The following is a 22,172-nucleotide window of genomic DNA, read 5'->3' on the forward strand; positions in this document are numbered from 1 at the left end:
AGGGCATGCTTCCCAACCCTTTTCTTGTCACAGCACACATAGAAAGTCATATTTGAATGGCAGGCACCTAAGAATAAGCTAGAGTGTTTTTGGGGGAACATGAGACTTGTTTTAAAAAAATCTTTACATTTTCTTTATGTATTATAATAAGAAAAATAAAATACAGAATATTAGGATATATTACAAATATATAGAAATGTTCTAAACATATAGAACTGTTCTAAACATTCTAAAATGTTTCATCATTTTAAAATGAGAAACTTGAACTTGCTACCATAAAATAACTTTTTTTTTTGAGACAGAGTCTTGCTCTGTTGCCTAGGCTAGAGTGCAGCAGCGTGATCTTGGTTCACTGCAACCTGTGCTTCCCAGGTTCAAGCGATTATCCTTCCTCAGCCTCCCAAATAGCTGGAATTACAGGTGCACCACCATGCCTGGCTAATTTTTGTATTTTTGGTAGAGATGGGGTTTCACCATGTTGACTAGGCTGGTCTGGAACTCCTCAGCCTGGGAGTTCCGCCCACCTCATCGTCTCAAAGTGCTGGGATTACAGGTCTGAGCCACTGCACTCAGCCTGAAATAACTTTTTAAATATTTAGTTTTCTGCTTAAAATGACTATATGCCATGCAAATGTAATCAAGACTTTAAAAATGATAACCTGTTTGAATTTCTCATAGACACTATTCAAGAGAATCTTTTCTCATAAGTAGGTGATACAAAACATTGAATTATTTCTACATCTATTAAAAAAGTGAACCATCTGAAAGTATATTAAAGAACTTTTTTTTTTTTTTAAATTTTTTTTGAGGCAGAGTCTCACTCTGTTGCCCAGGCTGGAGCTCAGTGGCACAATCTTGGCTCACTGCAATGTCTGCCTCCTGGGTTCAAGCGATTCTTGTGCCTCATGCCTCAGCCTCCCAAGTAGCTAGGACTACAGGCATGTACCATCATGCCTGGCCAATTTTTGTATTTTTAGTAGAGAGGAGGTTTTGCCGTGTTGGCCAGGCTGGTCTTGAACTCCTGTCCTCAAGTGATCTGACTGTCTCAGCCTCCCAAAGTGTTGGTATCACAGGCATGAACCACCATGCCTGGCCATATTAAAGAATCTTAGTAGTGTGTCTTTCTATTTATTGGTCCATACATTTGTAATCCTTAAATTTTGTGGGCTGATCAGCCTTAGCTGGACAAAAGTATCTGAAATGCGTGAAAACAGAGATAGGGGGTTTCCTGCCAGGACCTGTGAATGCTATTTGTCCTCACCTAGCCATCCCATCTTCTATACTCATCTTGGGCTGTTCTTTTCTATGCTTCTTAGACACCTCTATCCCACACTTCTCCCATAGCTCCTTGGTGCCCTGGTCCATGATAGTCAGCACAATGTTTTGTCTCTGGTTATTGAAGTAGTCGTGTGGTAGAATACCTCCTTGGCAGGGTAGTACTGAATATAGCTCATAATGCTCCTGAATTGCTGATATCACTTGCTGGTTGGTACTCATCTTCTTTTCCTCTTACTTCCCTTGCCTTCCATCAAATTTCTTCAAGTTGCAAATTCCTTCAACTTGCTGAGGATGCCCCAGCAGGAATACTTGAACTGGAGGCTACTGGTTTAGGGTTTTAGTCTATTTCAGGCTCCACCCAGTTACTTTGAGGGCAGAGGGGATTAATGTCTAGCAGGACACCTGGGAGACTCTGCTCTAAGGGGATTCATTTGACCTAGGTTCAGAATCTATGAAATAAAAAGTTTCCTGAACTCTAGAAATAGTTTAGACAATGTAAAAAGTATTAACAACTGTCAATGCTATTTCAACATACCAATGAAAAGAAATCGTACTCTAAGATGCCCATTATTTCTTTTGATTCTCAGTGTATACATACACACACTTATCTTCTTTGAAATAAATGAAGTAGCATCCTAGACAGCTGGTATAGTTTCTTTTTATTGTTTTTTTTTTTTTTAATTTTTTGAGACAGAGTGTTGCTCTGTCAACCCAGTCTGGAGTGCAGTGGCATGATCTTGGCTCACTGCAAACTTTGCCTCCCAAGTTCAAGTGATTCTCCTCAGCCTCAGCCTTCTAAGTAGCTGGGACTACAGGTGCATGCCACCGCGCCCAGCTAATTTTTGTATTTTTGTAGAGAGGGGGTTTCACCATGTTGGCCAGGCTGGTCTTGAACTCCTGGTCTCAAATGATCTGCTGCCTCAACCTCCCAGAATGCTGGGATTACAGGCGTGAGCCACTGCGCCTGGCCTTTTTTTATTGTTACGCATTGAAATAGTTATTGAATGGTATTGACACAGTTATTATCTTTATTTTTTTGAGACGGAGTTTCGCTCTTTTGCCCAGGCTAGAGTGAAGTGGCACGATCTTGGCTCACTGCAATCTCCACCCCTGCAACCCGTGTCCCCCCACCTGGTTCAAGCGATTTTCCTGCCTCAGCCTCCCAAGTAGCTGGGATTCTAGGCATGCACCACCATGCCCAGCTAATTTTTGTATTTTTAGTAGAGACTGGGTTTCACCATGTTGGCCAGGCTGGTCTCAAACTCCTGACCTCAGGTTGATCCACCTGACAAGGCCTCCCAAAGTGCTAGGCTTACAGGTGTGAGCCACTGCACCTAGCCCACAGTTATTATCTTTCTTACTGGAAGCATTCATTAGGTTCCTAGGGATATGTTTTAGGTCCATGGTTTGCATGAAATTAATTTAGTGTGCCTTGATCAGTATTTTTGACAAAAACTGAAATTAAATATAATCGAATTGAATAGAAAACAAGAGAGTGCATTACATGTACTAAGGATAAACATTGTTTCTTGAAAATTGTATGTGTGTTCCCTATACTTGTGTACTGAGTTGCAATGGAAAATGTATTTTTTACAGTGAGTTTAAGGTGAAAAAAAGTGAGAAATGGTGCCTTCATAAGGCAAACAAGGCTACTCTAGTAGATAATGTTGCTGAATTTAGGAGTATTATGGAGGGTTGTATTTTAGGAGACCTCCAGTTTAGGATAAAAAATATCTAATTTATTATTGAATAACTACTGTAATGGGGATAGCATTATCACCCAAGGAAGCCCGTATGATTTTTATTCACATTGCTTGAACACTTTTTCTTATATTGAGCTGAATACTGTTTTCTAGTAACAAACATTGGTTTGAGTAATAAGCTCCATTTTTATGGAGCCACTTTACTTCTGATAGCTCTTCAGATATTTGAAGGGCAGCCATTGTTTAAGTTTGGTTTATAGTATATAGGGTCCACGTATGGGGTATAGTGTCTCCAAGTGAATATTTTTCCCCTTTCTTGGCTAAAAATGGCTTCATCTGTTTTTCCTGTGGTTAGCTTTGACTCCCTCTGCAAATGTGTTCACTTCTAACCATGCTTCAGCTTGTAAAGCCTTCTTAAAATGTGGCATCCAATTGTAAATTTCATAGTGTGGTATTACTACCTTACCATCACGTTTATTCTAGACCAGGGGTTAGCAAACTCTGTCTCTTAGGCCAAATCCAGCTTGCCTCCTGTTTGTGTAAATAAAGTTTTATCGGAACACAGCCATGACCTTTCATTTACCTTTATTTTCTTTATGGCTGCATTCCTGCTACAGAGGTAGAGTTGAATAGTTACAACAGAGATTGTATGGCTTGCAAAGCCTAAAATATTTACCATCTAGCCCTTTATGGAAACAGATTGCTGACCCCCTTTTAGACAATGCTTCCATTAACATTGTCTTAGATGTGCATTTTGGACGGCTTTATCACTCTTAATTTGTATTGAGCTCAGTGCAATAAAACCACAAAGTGTTTCACATGTGGTGCCATTAATTAAATAATAAAGAGGGAATTTGCTGATTTCTTGCCTCCCTTTCTGGTACTTTAAAAAGGCTTCCTGGAGGAGTTCAGATTTCATTTTGGCTTTGGATGGAGGTGCATATGGTAATCTGCTTTGAATGATAGTCCAGGTATAGTGTATCGTTCAGAGCAGTGATTTCAAAAGTGTATTCTTTTAAAAAACTAGCTCCTTGAGAAGATCTTCAGTTAAAGGGTATTACGTTAGATAAATTTGGAAAACATCCTATATGATATCCCTTTCTTGGGCATTTACAGTGCATATCATATCGTGTGTATTTGTGTGTGTGTGTATGTCTGTGAGACTGTGTGTGCTCGCATGTGCATGGCTGTGTGCATGTGCAGAGTACCTGCTAAGTAACACTTCTTGATGTCCTAAGGGACATAATAGGAAATGCTAGGTTAGGGGATGCACTTAAAGTATAAGGAGTAGCAATTACTGGTGGAAGGCTAGAAAGCATTTATTAAACAACATTTTAGAAGTTAGTATTGCTTATGTTTTGATATCACAGATGATGAGGAAATTACTATCCTATATAATTAATTTTTTCCATCATTGAAATGTCAAGAGTGAATATCAAAAAAAGTAGATGCCATTTCCTTTATATAATGAACTCTGGATCATTTAAGGGCTTATTCACAAATTTTTGACTATCTGATGGAGAGATTATATTGGAAAAATGGAAGTATGGAAGTGTTAGGAGCTGTTAAGAATTAATGATCCAAAAAGAATTAAGGTAAAGCATTTTCTAAAAATAAGATAATAAGCAAACAGGGAAACTTTGACTTGAGTTAACAAGTTCAGTGTATACCCAACTTTTCTAGGAATACATTGGTGAAATGAGGAATATCTGTATAAAATTTGTACTTTCTATTTTATTTTTCTCTCCCCTTTTTCCTCTTGTCTCCCCAAAGTTAAAGTGCGATCTTTAGTTATTGTGGTATCTTCGTTTAGAACTGTTCTAAACTCACCATATTTGTTAGCAAATTTTTCTTTTCAAAAGGTCATGCAAACATCCAGTAGAAAAGTTGACATAATTTAAACCCAAGAGAATGCCACTGGACCAATATGTAGTGGAGTACTGAAAATATTTAACTACCTATTCCTAATCTTTTCATATTAAATTTAGATCTTTTTCAACTATTGTCTAAATGTTTGTTTTTTATGAGTTTAAATTGTCTTCTCTCCACAGAATCAAGTGACGGATACTAATAGAAAACTACAACATGAGGGAAAGGAAGTAAGACCAGTTTACCTTTTGAAGAAATCTTTTCTGTTTCATGCCACTCTCTTTTAATGACTATGTTATTCATTTAGTGGTTAAGACTGTAAGTAGTATGTTGGAAGTACTTGGACATTATTGTTGCTTTTCCTAATGTTTATCTGAATTAAATGAACATAGTCACTGGGAAGTCTAAGGAGACAGGATACAGCCTTCTTAGTTGTGCTTTTAAATCATCGACTTGTCATAATACAGTAATGCTCTTCCTCTGCCTGGAATGTTATTTCCTCAATATTCACCTTCCTCAAATCTTTGCTCAAATGTTGCCTTCTTAATGAGGCCTTTCCTAACCACCTTATTTGAAATTGTAGTCTCACTCTCACCCGTGCATTCTTTTGATCCTTTCCCACTTTTTCTTCATTGTGCCTGTCATGCTCTGATATTATATTTAACATATTTTTACTTATATATTTTTTTGTATGTCATTCTCCATTGGAAATTAAACTCCATGAGATTAGGAATTTTTGTTTGCTTTATTCATTGCTGTATCCCCTCCCTCTACCTAAATAGTGACTGGCACAGTGTGGATGCTCAACAAATATTTATTTAAAAGATTAAGCAACCAGGCACAGTGGCTGAGATTATATGCTCTAATCCCAGTGCTTTGGGAGGATGAGGTGGGAGGATCACTTGAGGCCAGGAGTTTGAGACCAGCTTGGGCAACATAGTGAGACCCCATCTCTACCTGCCCCCCAAAACAAAAAAAACAACCATAACCAGGCGTGGAGGTGCATGTCTATAGTCCCAGCTACTTGGGAGACTGAGGTGGGAGGATCTCTTAAGCCCAGGACTTTGAGGTTGCATTGAGGCATGATTGCGCCACTGCACTCTCAGCCTGGGTGACAAAGGGAGACCCCATCTGTATCCCCCCACCGTAAAAAAAATCATTGATTCTATTGATTGACATATTTACCATTTAAACCATCACAGTTTACAATATTTTTATATCTATTTGCTCATTTGATCCTCATGGCCGACAAAATCAGGACAGGTATTATCACTGTTTTATTGATGAGGAAACTAAAACAAATGATTTGCTGTATTTTACATAGTTATTGGCAAGGCTGGGACTAAAACCCAGGTTTTCTGACTTGTAGTACATGACTGTTCTCTGTTATCATGCTTCTTTCTTATCACCTAATACTTTTTTGATGTTTAATTTTAATAACCTTTAAGATTAGCTTTTGATTGTTTTATCAGTGACTTAGGACCATTCTCTTGTTCTTTTCTGCATGGTATCTAAGCAGATAATAACATTTTTAGGTATGGGTATAGGATGAATGCTGCAAGTAGATGTGTAAATTATTACTTTTTGAAGAAGTTTGTCTCACATTCTAAATTCTGTGGAGTACAATTTCTTCTAGTTATATTATGGTATGACTTCTGATAGAAGCCCTTAAAACTGGGGCTAGGGGAATAAAAGTGAGTTACTTTTCAACAAACTGTAACTTTTAGAAAGGCCACATCTTTTAAGTGTGTGGGTTTATTTGTTGAAATAGAGATTTAGTTGAAGATAGTTTTTTTCTCCTGGATAACCCTTGTATTTTAGGACTTCATTTTACCTAGCCCTTCCTAGTATTGTATGTATCTTGGGGAGAAAGCGGGAAACTGTGCAGGAATGTTTTACTGGTTAGGAAAGGCAGTTCCTTAGTTCACTTGGCAGGTCTTACTATGAAACTGTCTGGGATTTTCTGATGAATTGAACACAGTGTGGAAAAATGTGACTGAAAGCTTTTTATTTACAGCCATTGGCATAATTCAGTCTTTTTCCCTCTTGCCAAGCTGGTAATAGCAATGGAAGAGCTGAAGCAGTGTCGACTACAACAGAGAAATATTTCTGCCACTGTTGATAAATTAATGCTGTGTCTTCCAGGTGAGGAACTGGAAATGGAGAAGGATTCTTGGTGTAATTTTTTTTTGCTTTAATTAGGCTTTCTCTAAATCATGTTTGTGTATTCTTTTCTTTCTTTTAAGTCCTAGAGATGTACAGCAAACTGAGGGACCAGATGAAAACTAAAAGGTAAGATTTTTTTTTTAATCGAACAGTTTTTACTATCTAAAATTTCTGTTATTTAGAATACGTTTAGGTCCATATTTAGCATAACTTTTCAAAAAATTAAGTTTCTAACATCTTCTTAACCTTTTGTATATTTATTGATTCATTCTAGATTTATTTATATATATTAGTGGTATGCTAATGTGTTGTCATGTATTATGTTTAATAAATAATACTTTCAGTTAGATTTTTAAAAGACCCAGTCTTTTAGGGAAAAGCATATACCTATTTTAGTGATAGTTGGTTTGAGATATGTTTTGATTCATTTAATAGTGTCATAGAAGAAAATAGTACTGGTTTTGGTGCAAGAGTACATTAACTGGGGTTCTTAAGAAAAACAGAACCAATAGTGTGTGTGTGTGTGTGTGTGTGTGTGTGTGTGTGTGTGTGTGTCTCTGTCTGTTTACCTACTGGAGAGGGAAGTACTTATTTTAAGGAATTGGCTCACATGATTGTGGAGTATAGCAAGTATAGCAAAAGCTGCAGTGTAGTCCAGCAAGCTAGAGTCCAGTGAAGAGTTAAGATAATAGCTTGAGTCCAAAGGGACTCTTCTGTAGAATTCCCTCTTCCTTGGGCACAGTCAGCCTTTTTCCTATTAAGGTTTTCACCTGTGGTGGAATGAGGCCTACTCACATTATGGAAGGTAATCATCTTTACTCATAGTCTACTGACTTAAATGTTAATCTCATCTAAAAAATACCATCACAGAAACATCTAGAATAATGTTTGACCAAATATCTGGCTCCTATGGTCAGCCAAGTTGCCACATAAAATTAACTATCGTAAAGGGGAAGGGTGAGGTTAAATTCAGAGGATTTCTCTTCTGTATGTTGTTTTCTTCTAAAGGAAAATCTACAGCGACTCTATAGTTCTGCTCCCCAAACTAGAATAAGCATCTCCAACCTCTCTGCCCTGAGATGCCCTGTAGTATGATGGGGATATATGAAGCTATAGGATAAACAAAGCATATCTTCCTGGAATGTTAATTTTACCTAGGTTTTGAGGGAAAAAGTATACAATTAAAATATATTTAATATTGAGATAAGAATATAAATATTATGGATAAAAATTCAAAATTCTCAAGAATTGTGAAGCTGAATCATTAGACATTAAAATAGTAGGACATGCTCTCATAAGAGAACATGGATAGAACACTATGAGAAGTTCTGTCTGAGATATGAAGATAGTATTAGTTCCCTAGTATCCTTTTAGTAAAGTTCTAAAATTATAGAGAATTTAAAATCACCCGTGAGCCAGGTTCAGTGGCTCACACCTGTAATCCCAGCACTTTGGGAGGCTGAGGCGGGTGGATCACTCGAGGCCAGAAGTTCAAGACCTGCCTGGCCAACATGGAGAAACCCCATCTCTACTAAAAAACAAAAAAAGGAGCTGGGCATGGTGGTACACACCTGTAATCCCAGGTACTTGGGAGGCCAAGGCATGAGAATTGGCTCACATGATAGCTCGAATTTGGGAGGCAGAGGTTGTGATGAGCCAAGATTGCACCACTGAGCTCCAGCCTGGGTGACAGAGTGAATCTGTCTCAAAAAAAAAAAAAAAAAAAAAAAAATCACCTGTGTACCAACTTCTCAGAATTAACAGATATTAACAATTTTCTAGTTTTGATTCATATATGTGTAAAGAAAAAAATATATAGTATATATATAAAACATATATATGGACAGAAAGAGGTATATATATACTTTAAAAAATTACAGATAAAATTTATGTTCCCTTCTTTGGTCCTATTCCTTTCCTTACTCCCCTGAGGAAACCAGTATCATAAATTTATTGAATGTTCTTCTATTCTGTGCTTTTAATATTTATGAATCATATATTGTTTTGTTTTGTGTCTAAAAAAGTTTATGTAGATGATTCTCAGTCCTCATTTTGAGATCTGTGTATTCGCTCAACAAAGATGAATCAAGTACCTACTATGCGCTAGGCATTACTCTTGGTTCTGGGGATACAGCTGTGAATAAAATAGATAAAAATATCTACCCTCTGGGGCTTGCATGCTAGTAGGCAGCTTATTTTCTTTATGTGTATAGATACGTTTGCTCGTTTTAATCACTCCATGGTAGTCTATTATATGAATAGTTCACATTTCCCCTGCCAGTTCCAGTGATTATCATAAGTGCTGTTCACCAATATTTCTAGCTGCTTCCTTTGGTGCAAGGTAATATTATATTTCCTGGGTTCCCTGTGTATATTTCCTGGGTTCCCAGTTCCATGTGACTTTTTCTGGCTGATAAGATGTGAGCAGAAGTGATATGTATCACTTTTGGGCTTAGCATTTAATTTTGCTCCAGAGTTCTCTTATTTTCCCTTGTTCTTGAAAAATGGCAACTCCAAGATGCTGGTTGAGTCCCTGAGTCACTTCAGGGAGCATAGCATACCTGCCAACCCATTATGAGTATATAACATGAGTAAGTTTTAAATCTTTGTTTTAAGTCACTGAGATTTTGGGAGTGGTTATTACTATAACTGTCCTTACTGATACTATTAGGGACATTTGGTATGTTTCCAGTAGTTATGACAGACAGTGGTACAATGAATATCCTTGTTCTTGTCTCCTTGGACTCACATTCAAAATTTCTTGAGAGTGTTGTTTTTTAGGTGTTGCTATGCATGGAAATGATATAATAGGGATTAGTTAAATATAGATTCTGATTGAATAGGTCTGGCTGGGATCATTTCTGAGATTCTGCATTTTCTGCCACGCTCCTAGGTGATGCCAATTCTGTTGGTCTAGGGTCTATATCTAGAAGGAGATCAGCTGGATCAAAGAAAGGGTTTACATTGTTTTTGATCTTATCGTTGTTCTCTATGGTGATTTCCCATTTATCCTACCATTGTTATTTTGTGGGAGGTCCTGTTATTCTACCTCTTGGTAACATCTATATTGTCAAACTTTTTGGTTTTTGCCAGTCTCTCGTGATTGTGAAATGATAGATCACTATTGTGATTTTTATTTTATTTTTATTAGATTATTAGTGAATTTAGGTTTTAGGCATGTGGGTTTTCTCTCATCTACTTCCTGACCACTTTTAGGTTGTTTATTGTTTTCTTTTTCATTTATAGGAATTATATACTTTGGATGCCTTTTCCTGTTATATATTGTCTTCCAATGCATGGCTTACCTATTAACATTATATAATTAGTAGTTTTTGTTGCATAGAAGTTTTAAGTTTTGGTATAATCAAATTTATTTTGTGGGTTTCAAAAAATTTTAGTTTTAGACCTTCTTAAGTTCAGTATAAATAACAGTGTCTTTTTCTTGAACCAGTTGAAAGTAAGTTGCTAACATGACACACCGTCATCCCCAATTACTTTAGTGTGGTTCCTACAGATAAAGACATTCTTCTATGCAACCACAGTGCGATAGAGAATGGACATTAGCTTTGAAATATTTCTAGCACTTAATTGGCATACCCAATTCAAGTTTTGCCAATTGTCTCAATCATGTTCTTTCTAGCAAAAGAATCCAGTTCAAATCACATGTTGCTTTTACTTGTCATGTCTCTTTAGTCTTTTTCAGTCTGGAACTGTCTTCAGCCTTTCCTTGCCTTTCATGACTTTATTACTTTTGAAGATTACAGGCCAGTTATTCTGTAGAATGATCTTGCTTTCTTTAAAAATCTCTCATCTGGCCATCTCTTTTTAAATGAGACTATTTAGATCTTTTACATTTCATACAATTATCAACATACGGGTTTAAATCTACTGTCTTCTAATGTATTTTCCATTTATCCTACCTGTTCTTTGTTCCTTCTGTGTATTCTTATCTTTTAAAAAATCAATTTCTATATTTCAGGTTGTTGTTTTATATTTAGTAATGCCCTATTATTTATACCTCTTTGTTTTACAATTTTTCCTTGGTATCCTCAGTGTATTGGTTACAGAACCCCTGGGATAGGGGACTAGGTGTAGACGCTTAAGTCCCTTATATAAAATGGCATGGTATTTGCGTACAACCTATACACATCCTCCGAAAACTTTCAGTCATCTCTAGATTACTTAGAATACCTAATACAATGTAAATGCTATGTAAGTAGTTGTTACACTGTTTGGTTTTATTTGTGTTTTTTAAAAAATATTTTTGATCAATATAGTTGATTGAATTCATAGATCTGGAACCTGCAAATATGAAGGGCTGACTGTATTTTATTTTTTTCCTGGTTCCTTCTATCTTTACAATGTATGACTTACAATGAGTCTTTAAATATTACACCAAATCACACACAATGCAAGATTCTTATAATGATATTCTTCCATTTTACCCTCCCTTATGTCGTTGTTATGTTATTATTGTTATGTTATTATGTCATAAGACCTATGACAACAATATAGTGTAGTGCCACACATGTTCATTTTTGCTGTAACTTTTAAAGAAATTTAAAAATTAAAGAGAAAAACTCTCACATTTTACCCACATTATTTTAAATGTAGATCCAAGTTTGTATCTGGTATTATTTTTCCCTTTTGATTAAATGACATCCTTTAATATTTCTTGTTGGATCAGTCTGCTGGCTATGAATTCTCTGAGAAATACAGTATTTCTGAAAAAAGTATTTATTTCACCTTCAGTTTTTAAATTGAATTACAATTCATATATCATAACATTCATCATTTTTAAGTGTACAGTTGAATAGATTTTAGTACATTCACGTGGTTGTAACATCATCATCACTAGCTGATTCTAGGACATTTTCATTACCCCAAAAAGGGTACCCATTCCTCTTTCCTCGCTGCCCTGGCAACCACTAATCTACTTTCTGACCCCATAGATTTGCCTCTTCTGAACATCTCATATAAATGGAATCATACAATATGCAGCCTTTTGTGTCTGACTTTTTCCACTTAGCATAATGGAAGGTTTTCAAACTTCATTCATGTTGTAGCATGTATCACTGTTTCATTCCTTTTTATGGCTGAATACTCTCTCATTGTATATATACTGCTTTAGTTACCTTTTCATCAGTTGATGGACATTTAGGTTATTATCACTTTTTAACTATTACAAACAATGCTGCTACAAATGTTCATTTACAAGCTTTTGTGTGAGCATATGCTTTCAGTTTTCTTGCAAATATACTTAGGAGTAGAATTTCTGGGTCTCATGGTAAACATTTGGTGCACTTTGTCTCTCTGTATGTTTTACCATTTTGAGGAACTGTTAGATTCTTTTCCAAAGCACCTGCACCTTTTTATCTTCCCAACAGCAGCATAGATGTTTCCAATTTCTGCATAGCCTAGTCAATACTTATTATTGTCTACCCAGGCCAGGTGTGGTGGCTTACACCTGTAATCCCAGCACTTTGGGAGGCCAAGGTGGGCAGATTGCTTGAGCCCAGGAGTTTGAGACCAGCCTGGCTAACATGGCGAAACCCCATCCCTACTAAAGATACAAAAATGAGGCGGGTGTGGTGGTCTGTGTCTGTAACCCCAGCTCCTCGGAGGGGCTGAGGCATCAGGATTGCTTGAACCAGGGAGGCGGAGGTTGCAGTGAGCCGAGATGGCGCACTGCACTCCAGCCTGGGCGACAGAGTGAGAGTCTGTTTAAAAAAAAAAAATCCTTATTATTTGACTTTAATGTAGCCATCCTGGTGGGTGTGAAATAGTATCTCATTGTTTACCTTCATTTAAAAAAAATCCTTGATGGATATAGAATTTGAGGTTTATAGTTTCATTAGTTCATAAGACATGATGATTTCATTGTCTTCTGGCTTCTGCAGTTTCTGAGAGATGTATAAGTAGCTTTACCTTTGTCTCCCTGTAAGTAGTATGTCTTTTCTCTAGCTGCTTTAAAACTTTTGTCTTTATCATTTGTTTTCAGGCAGTTTGATTTTGTGGACTTTGGTGTAAATATGTGCACACATGTGTGTATTTATCCTGCTTGTGGTTTGTTTAGCTTCTTGGATCTGTGGGTTTACAATATTCATAAAATCTGGAAAATGTTGACCTGATTTCTCCAAACTCTTTTTTTGTCCTTTTCCCATCACCGTTTTGGGACTTTAGTTATATTAATATTTATGTTGGACAGCTTGATTAACCCCACAGGTGACTTGAAGATCTTTTCTCCCCACCCCCTCAGCCCTCTCTGTGCTTTATTTGAGATAGATATTATGGCTGTGTTCGAGCACATTGATCTCTCTCATTTGCATTGTGTAATGTTTTAGTCCCTTTCAGTGACATTTTCATTGCAGATAATATATTTTTCATGTATAGAAGTTATGTTTAGCTTTTTATGTTTTATTTCTTTTATTATTTGTTTTTCTTTACATACATGTACATTGTTCTAATTGCTGTTTTTATGTACTCCTTTGCGAATTCTGCCACTTCTGGTATTTTTTTAGATCTTTCTGCAGATTGATTTTGTTTTTCCTGGTTGTAGGTCAGTTCTTTGCTTCTTTTCATGTCCAGAAATTTTTGATTGATTAATGAACATTATGTTGATCAGTCTCTGGATTTTGGGGTGCTTTTTTTTTCCTTTAGAGAGTGTTGGGCTTTGTTTTAGCAAATGGTGAGTTGATTGCAGATCAGTTTGTTATCTTCAAACCCAATTTTTAAGCTCTGCTTAAAGGCCCACCTTTATTCCAGGGAAGTTCAGCTTTACTAAGTAAGACTTGATCCGTCTATAATCTACTCTGAATAGCTCAGGAGTCCCCAACGGCTCTTCACTTTGACTGTTCAGAGTTTGAATGTTTATCTGCCTTGTCTGAGATTGTTGAAGTGTTCATCTTACCTTCCCCTGGCTGGTCTCCCACTCTCTCCCTTCCTTCCTTCTTTTTACCTATCCATGTGGAATTTCACTTTCTCTATGCCTGTCCTAGTACTTAGCAGACTCAAGGGAACCCCTGTGTAAATTTCTGCAGTTCTTTTTCTGCATTGCTCTTTTTTTGGGGAACTCTGCCACACAACTTCAAGCTGAATCAACTTTCCTGAGCTACTATCACTGATTCTTTAAGTCAGCAAGGCTGCTGAGCTCTGTTTTGATTTTTTCTGGCTGTGCCCATGACCTAGAAGTCAACTTTAGGTAGATAATCCTGGTAATTATTAAACTCACCTTGTTTGTTTCCCTTTTTACAGAGATAGCAGTTCTATGTTGCCTGATGTCCAATGTCAGAAAATGGCTGTTTCATATATTTTTGCCAATATTCTACTTGTTTATAAAATGAGAGATCATGTCTGTTCCTTGTTAGGCTTTCGTAGCTAGAAATCTTTTTTTTTTTTTTAAGCTATAAATACTGATTTTTCTACTGCATTTTTGCTCCCTAGGGAAAGACATCTGAACATCTTTCTATCTCTAGCGCACAGAAGAAATTACGTATTTGTTAATGATGCTCTTTGATTAGGAATGACACTAATATTTTTCTGTGATGAAAGTTTTTATTTCATATTTTATCATACTCTGAATTTTAAAAAATTTCTTGTAGATAGTTGCAATTTGCTTTCAAGGATCACTTCCTAGAATTTTAGAAACCATCACTGTGAAAGAATTCCATGGTATGGCAAGAAAGTACCAAAATTTAATTTGCTTGGAATCAATATTCTTCTTCTTGCTTTAGCATTCAACCATGTCTGTTATTCTGATCATGGTTACTCAGTTTGTAGGATTATTTAGAACCTCTTTCCCTGCCTTCCTCCCTTTTATTCTCTGCTTTTATTTTCTTTACTTTAGTTCTGATTGCATCTCTGTTAAGGAGCCTGCATGAGAAGAGGGGAGAGAGTGACCACACATACAAGTGAAACTTAGGAATTTGCCTTTTGATTCAGTTTTAATAATGTTTGGAGATTGTCAAAAGTACATCAAAATCTAATTTTGGATTTCCGTGGTCACTGGACATATTTTTTTTCTTTTGGTGCCTGCTATACAGGTGTTAGTTGGCTATCATTCTTTAACCTGTCACGGATATTGAAATAGACTAGACATTTGAATATTACTGATTTGTTATAGTTAAAATGTGACTATACTGGGAAGGGACAATGGGGAAATAGGGTGACATTCTTTGTTGCCAGGAATCACTGGGTTTTGTACTAATTAGCCTTGAAAAATGTGGAGCTATTTGACAGACCAGATGTTTTCAGCATGAGCCATGTGTCTCATCAGTGAATGTGCCTTGCGTCTGCAGACAACATTGTTGAATTTTCCTCATTCTATAAACAATGTTCCAAAATATAACTAAACCCCAAAGTGTGTTTATCTTTTTGGCTTAATTTTTGGCTTTCTATCCGTTCTAAAGTTTCTCTCTAGAGGAATTGCATTTTATTGCACATAGCTCTTCATACCTAATTGTAGTATAAACACCATTCTGTTTACACTAAACCATGTGAATTGTATTGTTTTTGAGCCTGTAAAATTTTAATAAGAGCAATGATTTCAGATTTAACTATATTTGTACTTTTATTTCTAAATTTAGGGGGAATAAAACTTTCTTCCCTCCATTTACTTAAACAAAGACTTTGATTTTTGGAACACATGAGGGAAAACATTAAAACAAAACAAAACAAAACAAAACAAAAAAACCAAGTAAAACCAGTCTCTAGTCTTTAGCATTTGTGGTACTAAATTCATTAGAGCAAGAAGAGTTTAAGTATCTGCTGTGAAAATCATTCTTAAAGTCCAAAATAGAGCTATAAGTCTTTTTTCTTTTTAAGGATGGAACTGAATTTTTCCTGTACCAAATATATCATGGGAAACATGGAAATTAGGAAATTAAAAGTATGAAGGAGAAAATTACCTTGTAATATTGCCATCCAAAGGAAATTAGCTCGTAATATTGCCATCCAAAGGAAAAATATGCCTAACATTTTTGTATTTATTTTTCTCATTTTGCTCTCTACTTTTGTGTGTGTGTGTGTTTCCAGTGATATATATCTCATATATGCATACATGTTCATAATTTATATGTGTAAGTATTTATAATTTTGAAGAATATTATGATTATAGTTGTAAGATCTATTTTTTTTTTTTTCAATTGGAGCACCATTCCTGGAGGTACTGCAATGCCAGGTTGATGCATGGAGTGGACTAAATAAGTTCCCATTTTATCTCCCTGCTGCGAAAATCCATTTAATAAATATTGTCCTCTGATAAGAGGATGTATCAGATATTAAACTGATAAGATATATCAGAAATTAAATTTGATCTTAGCCAAAAGGCCAAGAGGCAATTAGATCTATTTTTTGAAATGATTTTCATTCAACAATATTGTAAACATTTTGCTATTTTATTAGCCTTTTACTACTTCTTATTAGACATCTAGGTTAGTTTATTTGCTTATATAAATAATTCTATAATTCAAGAGGCTTATACATACTGCTGTGCATCTTTTTTTTGTTTGAAAATGCAATTGCTTAAAATAGTTGTTTTGCTAAAATTCTTCATTGAAAACTTGTGTCATTAATAAAAACCTGTTTGTCAGCTGGCTGTGAATTCCATTATTGAAACCCCTGATGTATTACAAATTATTTTTTAAGAAATATTTGGCAATTTGATTTGCATTTTTTCACATATCAAACATTTTTTTTTTCATATGTTGGCCCTTTTTGGTTCTTTTGTGAATTTTCTTTGTTCATTTTTTTTTTTTTTTTTACAAAAACAACTCAAGTTTATTAATCTTTTTTCTTTGAGATGGCGTCTTACTCTATCACCCAGGCTGGAGTGCAGTGGTGTGATCTCAGCTCACTGCACCCTCCGTCTCCTAGGGTCAAGCAATTCTCCTGCTTCAGCCTCTTGAGTAGCTGGGATTATAGGCTCCCACCAACATGCCCGACTAATTTTTGTATTTTTAGTAGAGAAGAGGTTTCACCACGTTGCCTAGGCTTGTCTTGAACTCCTGACCGCAAATGATCTGCCCGCCTCAGCCTCCCAAAGTGCTGGAATTACAGGCATGAGCCACCACGCCTGGCCTATTAATCTTTTAGGTACACATTACAAATAAACTTTACCAGTTTTTCTCTTTATTCTTATGTTTTCTTTGCATAACTTATTTCGTTTCTACCTATTCAGCTTTATTAATCTTAATTTTATTTGTCCTTGTATGCTTATAGAAGCTTTCCTATTAGACAAATATCATCCCTTTTATTTTTATGGAATGTCCCTCTGTGTTACTAGCAATATTTGTTGGCTTAAAGTCTTTTGTATCTCATATTAATACAGCCATTTCAGCTCTTTTGTGGTTCCTTTATTTTTTATTTTTATTTTTTGACGGGTCTCACTCTGTTACCCAGGCTAGAATGCAGTGGGCTGATCTCACCTCACTGCAACCTCTGCCCACCCGGGTTTAAGTGATCCTCCCACCTCAGCTTCCCAAGTAGTTGGGACTACGGGTGCATGCCACCACACCTGGCTAATTTTTTTGTAATTTTTTTGGTAGAGATGAGGTTTTGCCTTGTTGCCCAGGCAGATCTCAAACTCCTGAGCTCAAGTGATCCACCCACCTTGACCTCCCAAAGTGTTGGCATTATAGGTATGAGCCACTGTGCCCAGCCTTGTGGTTACTTTTTTTTATGGCATATCTTCTTTCCTCTTTTACTTTCAACCTATTTGTATCTTTGAATCTAAGTGTGTTTCTTGTAGACAATATGTAGTTGGATCATGCTTTTTAAGTCCTGACAATGTTGGCCTTCCAATTGGAGTGCTTAGTCCATTCACATTTAATGTAATTATTGATATGGTTGGATTTTCTTCTTTGTTTTCTATTTTTCATGTCTTTTTTTGTTTTGTTTTTGTTGCTCCTTTACTGCTTTCTTTTGTGTTATATATTTTTAGTGTACTATTTGAATTCTTTTGTTGATTTTCAAATGATATGTATTTTTGGTTTTTTAGAGGTTGTTCTATGGATTATAATATGCATCTTATCACAGTCTACTGGAGGTCACTGCTGATATAAATTTGGTATAATATATAGCAGTAGTTTTGCTTCCATTAGCTCCATTTCTTTCCTACTCTTTTGTGCTGTTATTGTTAGATATATTACACTTAAATATTTTGTAAACCCAATGATACAGTGTTATAATCATTGCTTTAAAAAATCTTATCTTTTAAAGAAGTTAAGAAAAGAGAAAAAATATTTGTCTTTCATATTTAGCATGTATTTACTATTTCCCATGTTCTTTGTTTCTTTCTGTGAATTCAAGTTACCATCTGCGGTCATTTCCTTTCAGGCTTCCTTTAGTATTTCTTGTAAGGCAGGTCTGCTAGCAAGGAATTTTCTGTCTTTGTTTATCTGGCAAGGTATCATATTTCACTTTGATTTTTAAATAGTCATCAGCTAATGATTGGTTAGAGGTTATGCTCAAACAAACTTGAGTGAGTAAGGTTTCCAGTCTTTGCTAATGAGTTTGTATATGGGTTAGGGACTACATTAAAAGCAGTTTTAAAGTCAGCTTAAACTTTTACCTACCTTCTTAGGTTTCCCATGTGCCTGTCTACAGCCTCCTAGTCAGCCAGGGATGAGTGGATTGCTTAGACCCTTTTAGGTATCGCCTGCAGGTATGCATAGCCTCTCAGCCGGCTAGCAACTTGCGGAGTTTATCAAGCCCTTCTGTAGGTCTTTTATTTTTATGACTTCCCCGTTAAATTTCTGATTAGTCCTTTGGTCTGTTGTTTGCCCCAACCCAAATTGTAACTTTTGACCAGTAGAGCTGGAGACTTTTCTTATTTATTTATTTATTTTTACTGAGTTCGCTACTTTCACTAACAGCAACTCTCAATATGAGTTTTTTGCCCTCTGCTCCAAATTATGTCAGCCCCTCATCTCAGGAAAGCTGCTGGTTTTCATGACTAGCCATGGCCAATGACCAGGGGTGGAGGAATTAGAGGGGGAGGGTGTTGGAAGTAGCCCCAAGCAAGAAAGCTACAGAGTCCCACTGTTGAGCAGTTATTATGAATAAACACTTCTTGATTTGTTGTTCTCTTTTGTTTAGTTTCCAGAACCCTGAAATAGTTGTTTTGGATAGTTTACATTTGTTTTCTTTGGATAGAAGATTTGCCAAGCTTTTCTGTGTGCCATAGTTAGAAGTCTAGCCTTGGATACTTCATTTTATAGGATGAATTTTTTTTTGGCATTGAGACAATCATTCTTTATTTCCTTTTATTTCTCTTTTTTTAAGATTGAGTCTCACTTCGTCCTCTAGGCTGGAGTGCACTGGCGTGATCTTGGCTAACTGAAACCTCCTCCGGGTTTCAAATGATTCTCATGCCTCAGCTTTCTGAGGTGGCTTGCGCCACCAGGCCTGGCTAATTTTTGTATTTTTAGTAGAGATGGGGTTTTACTGTGTTGACCCGGCTAGTCTCAAATTCCTGGCCTCAAGTGATCCACCTGTCTTGGCCTCCCAAAGTGCTGGGATTACAAGCATGATCCACCATGCCTGGCCCCTTTTATTTCTCTTATGTCATTAATTTTATTGGTAGCTATTTTAAATCTTATGCATTCTTTGGATAAAATCTTTTTTTGATTATAATTTCCTGGTCTTTTAAAGTATGTATTAGTTTTTAATAATTTGAGATTCTTTTCACTGATGTTCTCATTAAAACTTCATGCTGGATTTGTGTTAATGCACAGTGAAAACCAATTCAGGCTAGACATTTTGCCTAACCCTGAAGAAAACTGAGTGAGCTAAAGAAGATCAATTCCTTTTGTAGGCATTATCCTGCACTGAAAACTCTGGAACATCTAGAGCATACCTACCTGCCTCAAGTAAGCCACTATCGATTCTGCAAGGTGATGGTGGACAACATCCCCAAGCTTCGAGAAGAAATAAAAGATGTTTCTATGTCCGATCTCAAAGACTTTCTGGAGAGCATCCGCAAACATTCAGACAAAATTGGAGAGACTGCCATGAAGCAAGTAGGTCTTGGGTTTATGATAGGTTGGCCAGTGGCTTTATCAGTATTGAGTTAAACACAGGTTTCTCTTTGCCAAGTGTCTAGTCATTATCTTATCCAAGTTTCTTATCATTTTAGGGAAGTCCTTCATATTTATGGAAACATATGATTAAAAATGTTTTCATTTTTTTAACAGAGCAATGGACAATTTGCTCTGTAGATGTTCAGTAAATATTGATCAGTTGTGATGGTTTACATTGAGGTTATGAAGAAATTTTTCTACTGTTTGTATACTTCCCTTGACTTTGCATATAATTTGTAGCTTAAGATATTTTAAAGTTCTCCTTCTAGTTAATGACCTAAATTGTACTGCATGTGTCTTTGGCTGATTATTTACTACGTAAGCAAGATAGCATGTTATATATGCATATTTCTGATATTAATAGGTATCAGTGAAAAAAGGCCTATTAGGAAATGCTTTGAATTATGATCAAAGAGAAGGATTTATTAACAGCTTATATATTAAAAAATATGTTAGCAGTATTTACATTTGTTAAAAAAATTTTCATTCCTAAGTCACCAAAGTCACAAGGAACATCTAAATTTCTTTTTTTAAATTATGAATGAAAGGTCAGTAATGTTTTATAATGGCATTTGCTCACTTGAAATTTGTCACATTGATTTTATTAAAAATTTTTAGTATACCTGATGATGTAGCCTACAGCAACAAATACAAGAGTCAGTTGTTTATGGAAAGTACTTTTTGGTTCTGTAAACAATAGTGTTCTTGAATAGATCATTTGTAGTTTTTATCATTCTGTGAGGAATGAGGGAATAGATTATATTTCAAATCATATTTTGGGTCTCGACTAGCCTTGATAATCTATTCAGATGTCTATTTGATCTATAATATCTATTTGATCCTCCAAAAGAGATCCTCCAGTTACCCTTTCCTCAGGGAATGCAGATATTTCCCTTTTCTTCCTTTAAATTTTGTCAGTGTTATACTTCACAAAGTGCAGAGTTTAAAACTAGGTGATAAACCTGATAGAAATAATTATATGATTTCATTGCTTATAGTGATGGAGAAATAAAATTAATCAGTGACAATATACCTTAGCATTGCTGGGTACATATTTTGAATACAGGAATGAAGCTATCTTCTAAGATAAGTCTTTATTGTGGTTGGCTCAGTTTTTCCTAAGCTTTTAAAATATAGGAGAGTGTAGTACAAAGCCTCTATGGAAGTTGCCTTTTTAAAAATTGCTTTTTCTAGGCCTCTGCTTGAGAAATTAATTTACTTCCCTTTTGATGAAAGAAAGAGGAAGCCATGAAGAATATTACTTTATTTAACGTGAGGCTAGCTGGTCTCATTCCTTAATTATCTGAAGAAATTAAGACCCAGAGGAGGGAAGTAACTTGCCTCAAGTTCAAATACCTTGTAAAGGTCAGATCCTGCATTAGAATTCAGGTTGGGTTGAAATGAATTTGTCTAGTATGGTACTCAATCTGTGTAAACTATTAGCTGTTTGCTATATTTTTGTCATATAAAGAAATGATGAAGAAATCTTTTGTGAATCCAGGACTTTTAATTAACTGAGAAATCTTCATTTCTCCTATAAAATATTTCATCTCAGGATCCTTGAGTAATATGTTATGTTAACACATTAAAAAATCTTTTGTAGTACCGAGAGTGTAAGGAAGATAGGAGAGAGAAAATACCATGTACTTTGTACGTAGTAGGTGTTCAATAAATGTTTGAATTCCCAGATAAGAGGGAGAAGAAGTGGTTTATTTCTCACTGCCTCAAGCCCAAAATAGTGTTTCTGGTTTGTGATGGTTTTCTTTGCAATGGTGATTTAAGTACTTAGAATCCTTCCATTGTATGGCTCTTCCATCTTTAAGATGGCTTTGAAGATTGCTTCAGAAGGGGAAAGACCAAAGAGTGTTGCATGTGGGAGGGTCTTTAAGGGCCAGGCATGGATGCCACACATTACTTCTACCCATATTCTGTTGGTCTGAACTTAATTATATAGCCATACCTAGCTGTAAGAGAGGCTGGAAAATGTAATCTCACTCATTCTCTAACAGGAGGAGCAAATAGGTTTGATGAATAATAGCTAGTATCTGGCACAGTCTACCTTCTGGTCATCAAATAT

The 22,172-nt window shown here is 35.9% G+C and overlaps 1 protein-coding gene and 1 non-coding gene across 6 annotated transcripts in view; one reads left to right on the plus strand and one right to left on the minus strand.

Moving 5' to 3' along the window:
* The window catches only part of EXOC6B (exocyst complex component 6B), a 652,710-nt gene that overhangs the window by 87,872 nt on the left and 542,666 nt on the right, over positions 1-22,172 (plus strand). For 4 of the 5 annotated variants that reach the window (XM_515544.9, XM_054678524.2, XM_054678525.2 and 1 more), the window contains exons 3-6: positions 5,033-5,080; positions 6,905-6,995; positions 7,097-7,142; positions 19,831-20,035. In XM_515544.9, the coding sequence (XP_515544.3) occupies positions 5,033-5,080; positions 6,905-6,995; positions 7,097-7,142; positions 19,831-20,035 (390 nt within the window). The remainder of the gene's footprint in view (positions 1-5,032; positions 5,081-6,904; positions 6,996-7,096; positions 7,143-19,830; positions 20,036-22,172) is intronic. The other variant, XM_024354433.3, reaches the window with a different exon arrangement.
* LOC112208302 (U2 spliceosomal RNA) lies at positions 16,158-16,355 on the minus strand. Its single transcript, XR_002942708.1, has one exon. It is a non-coding gene; the product is annotated as a U2 spliceosomal RNA (small nuclear RNA).

This window comes from Pan troglodytes, chromosome 12 (genome assembly GCF_028858775.2).
Source record: "Pan troglodytes isolate AG18354 chromosome 12, NHGRI_mPanTro3-v2.0_pri, whole genome shotgun sequence".
NCBI classification, from domain to species: domain Eukaryota; kingdom Metazoa; phylum Chordata; class Mammalia; order Primates; family Hominidae; genus Pan; species Pan troglodytes.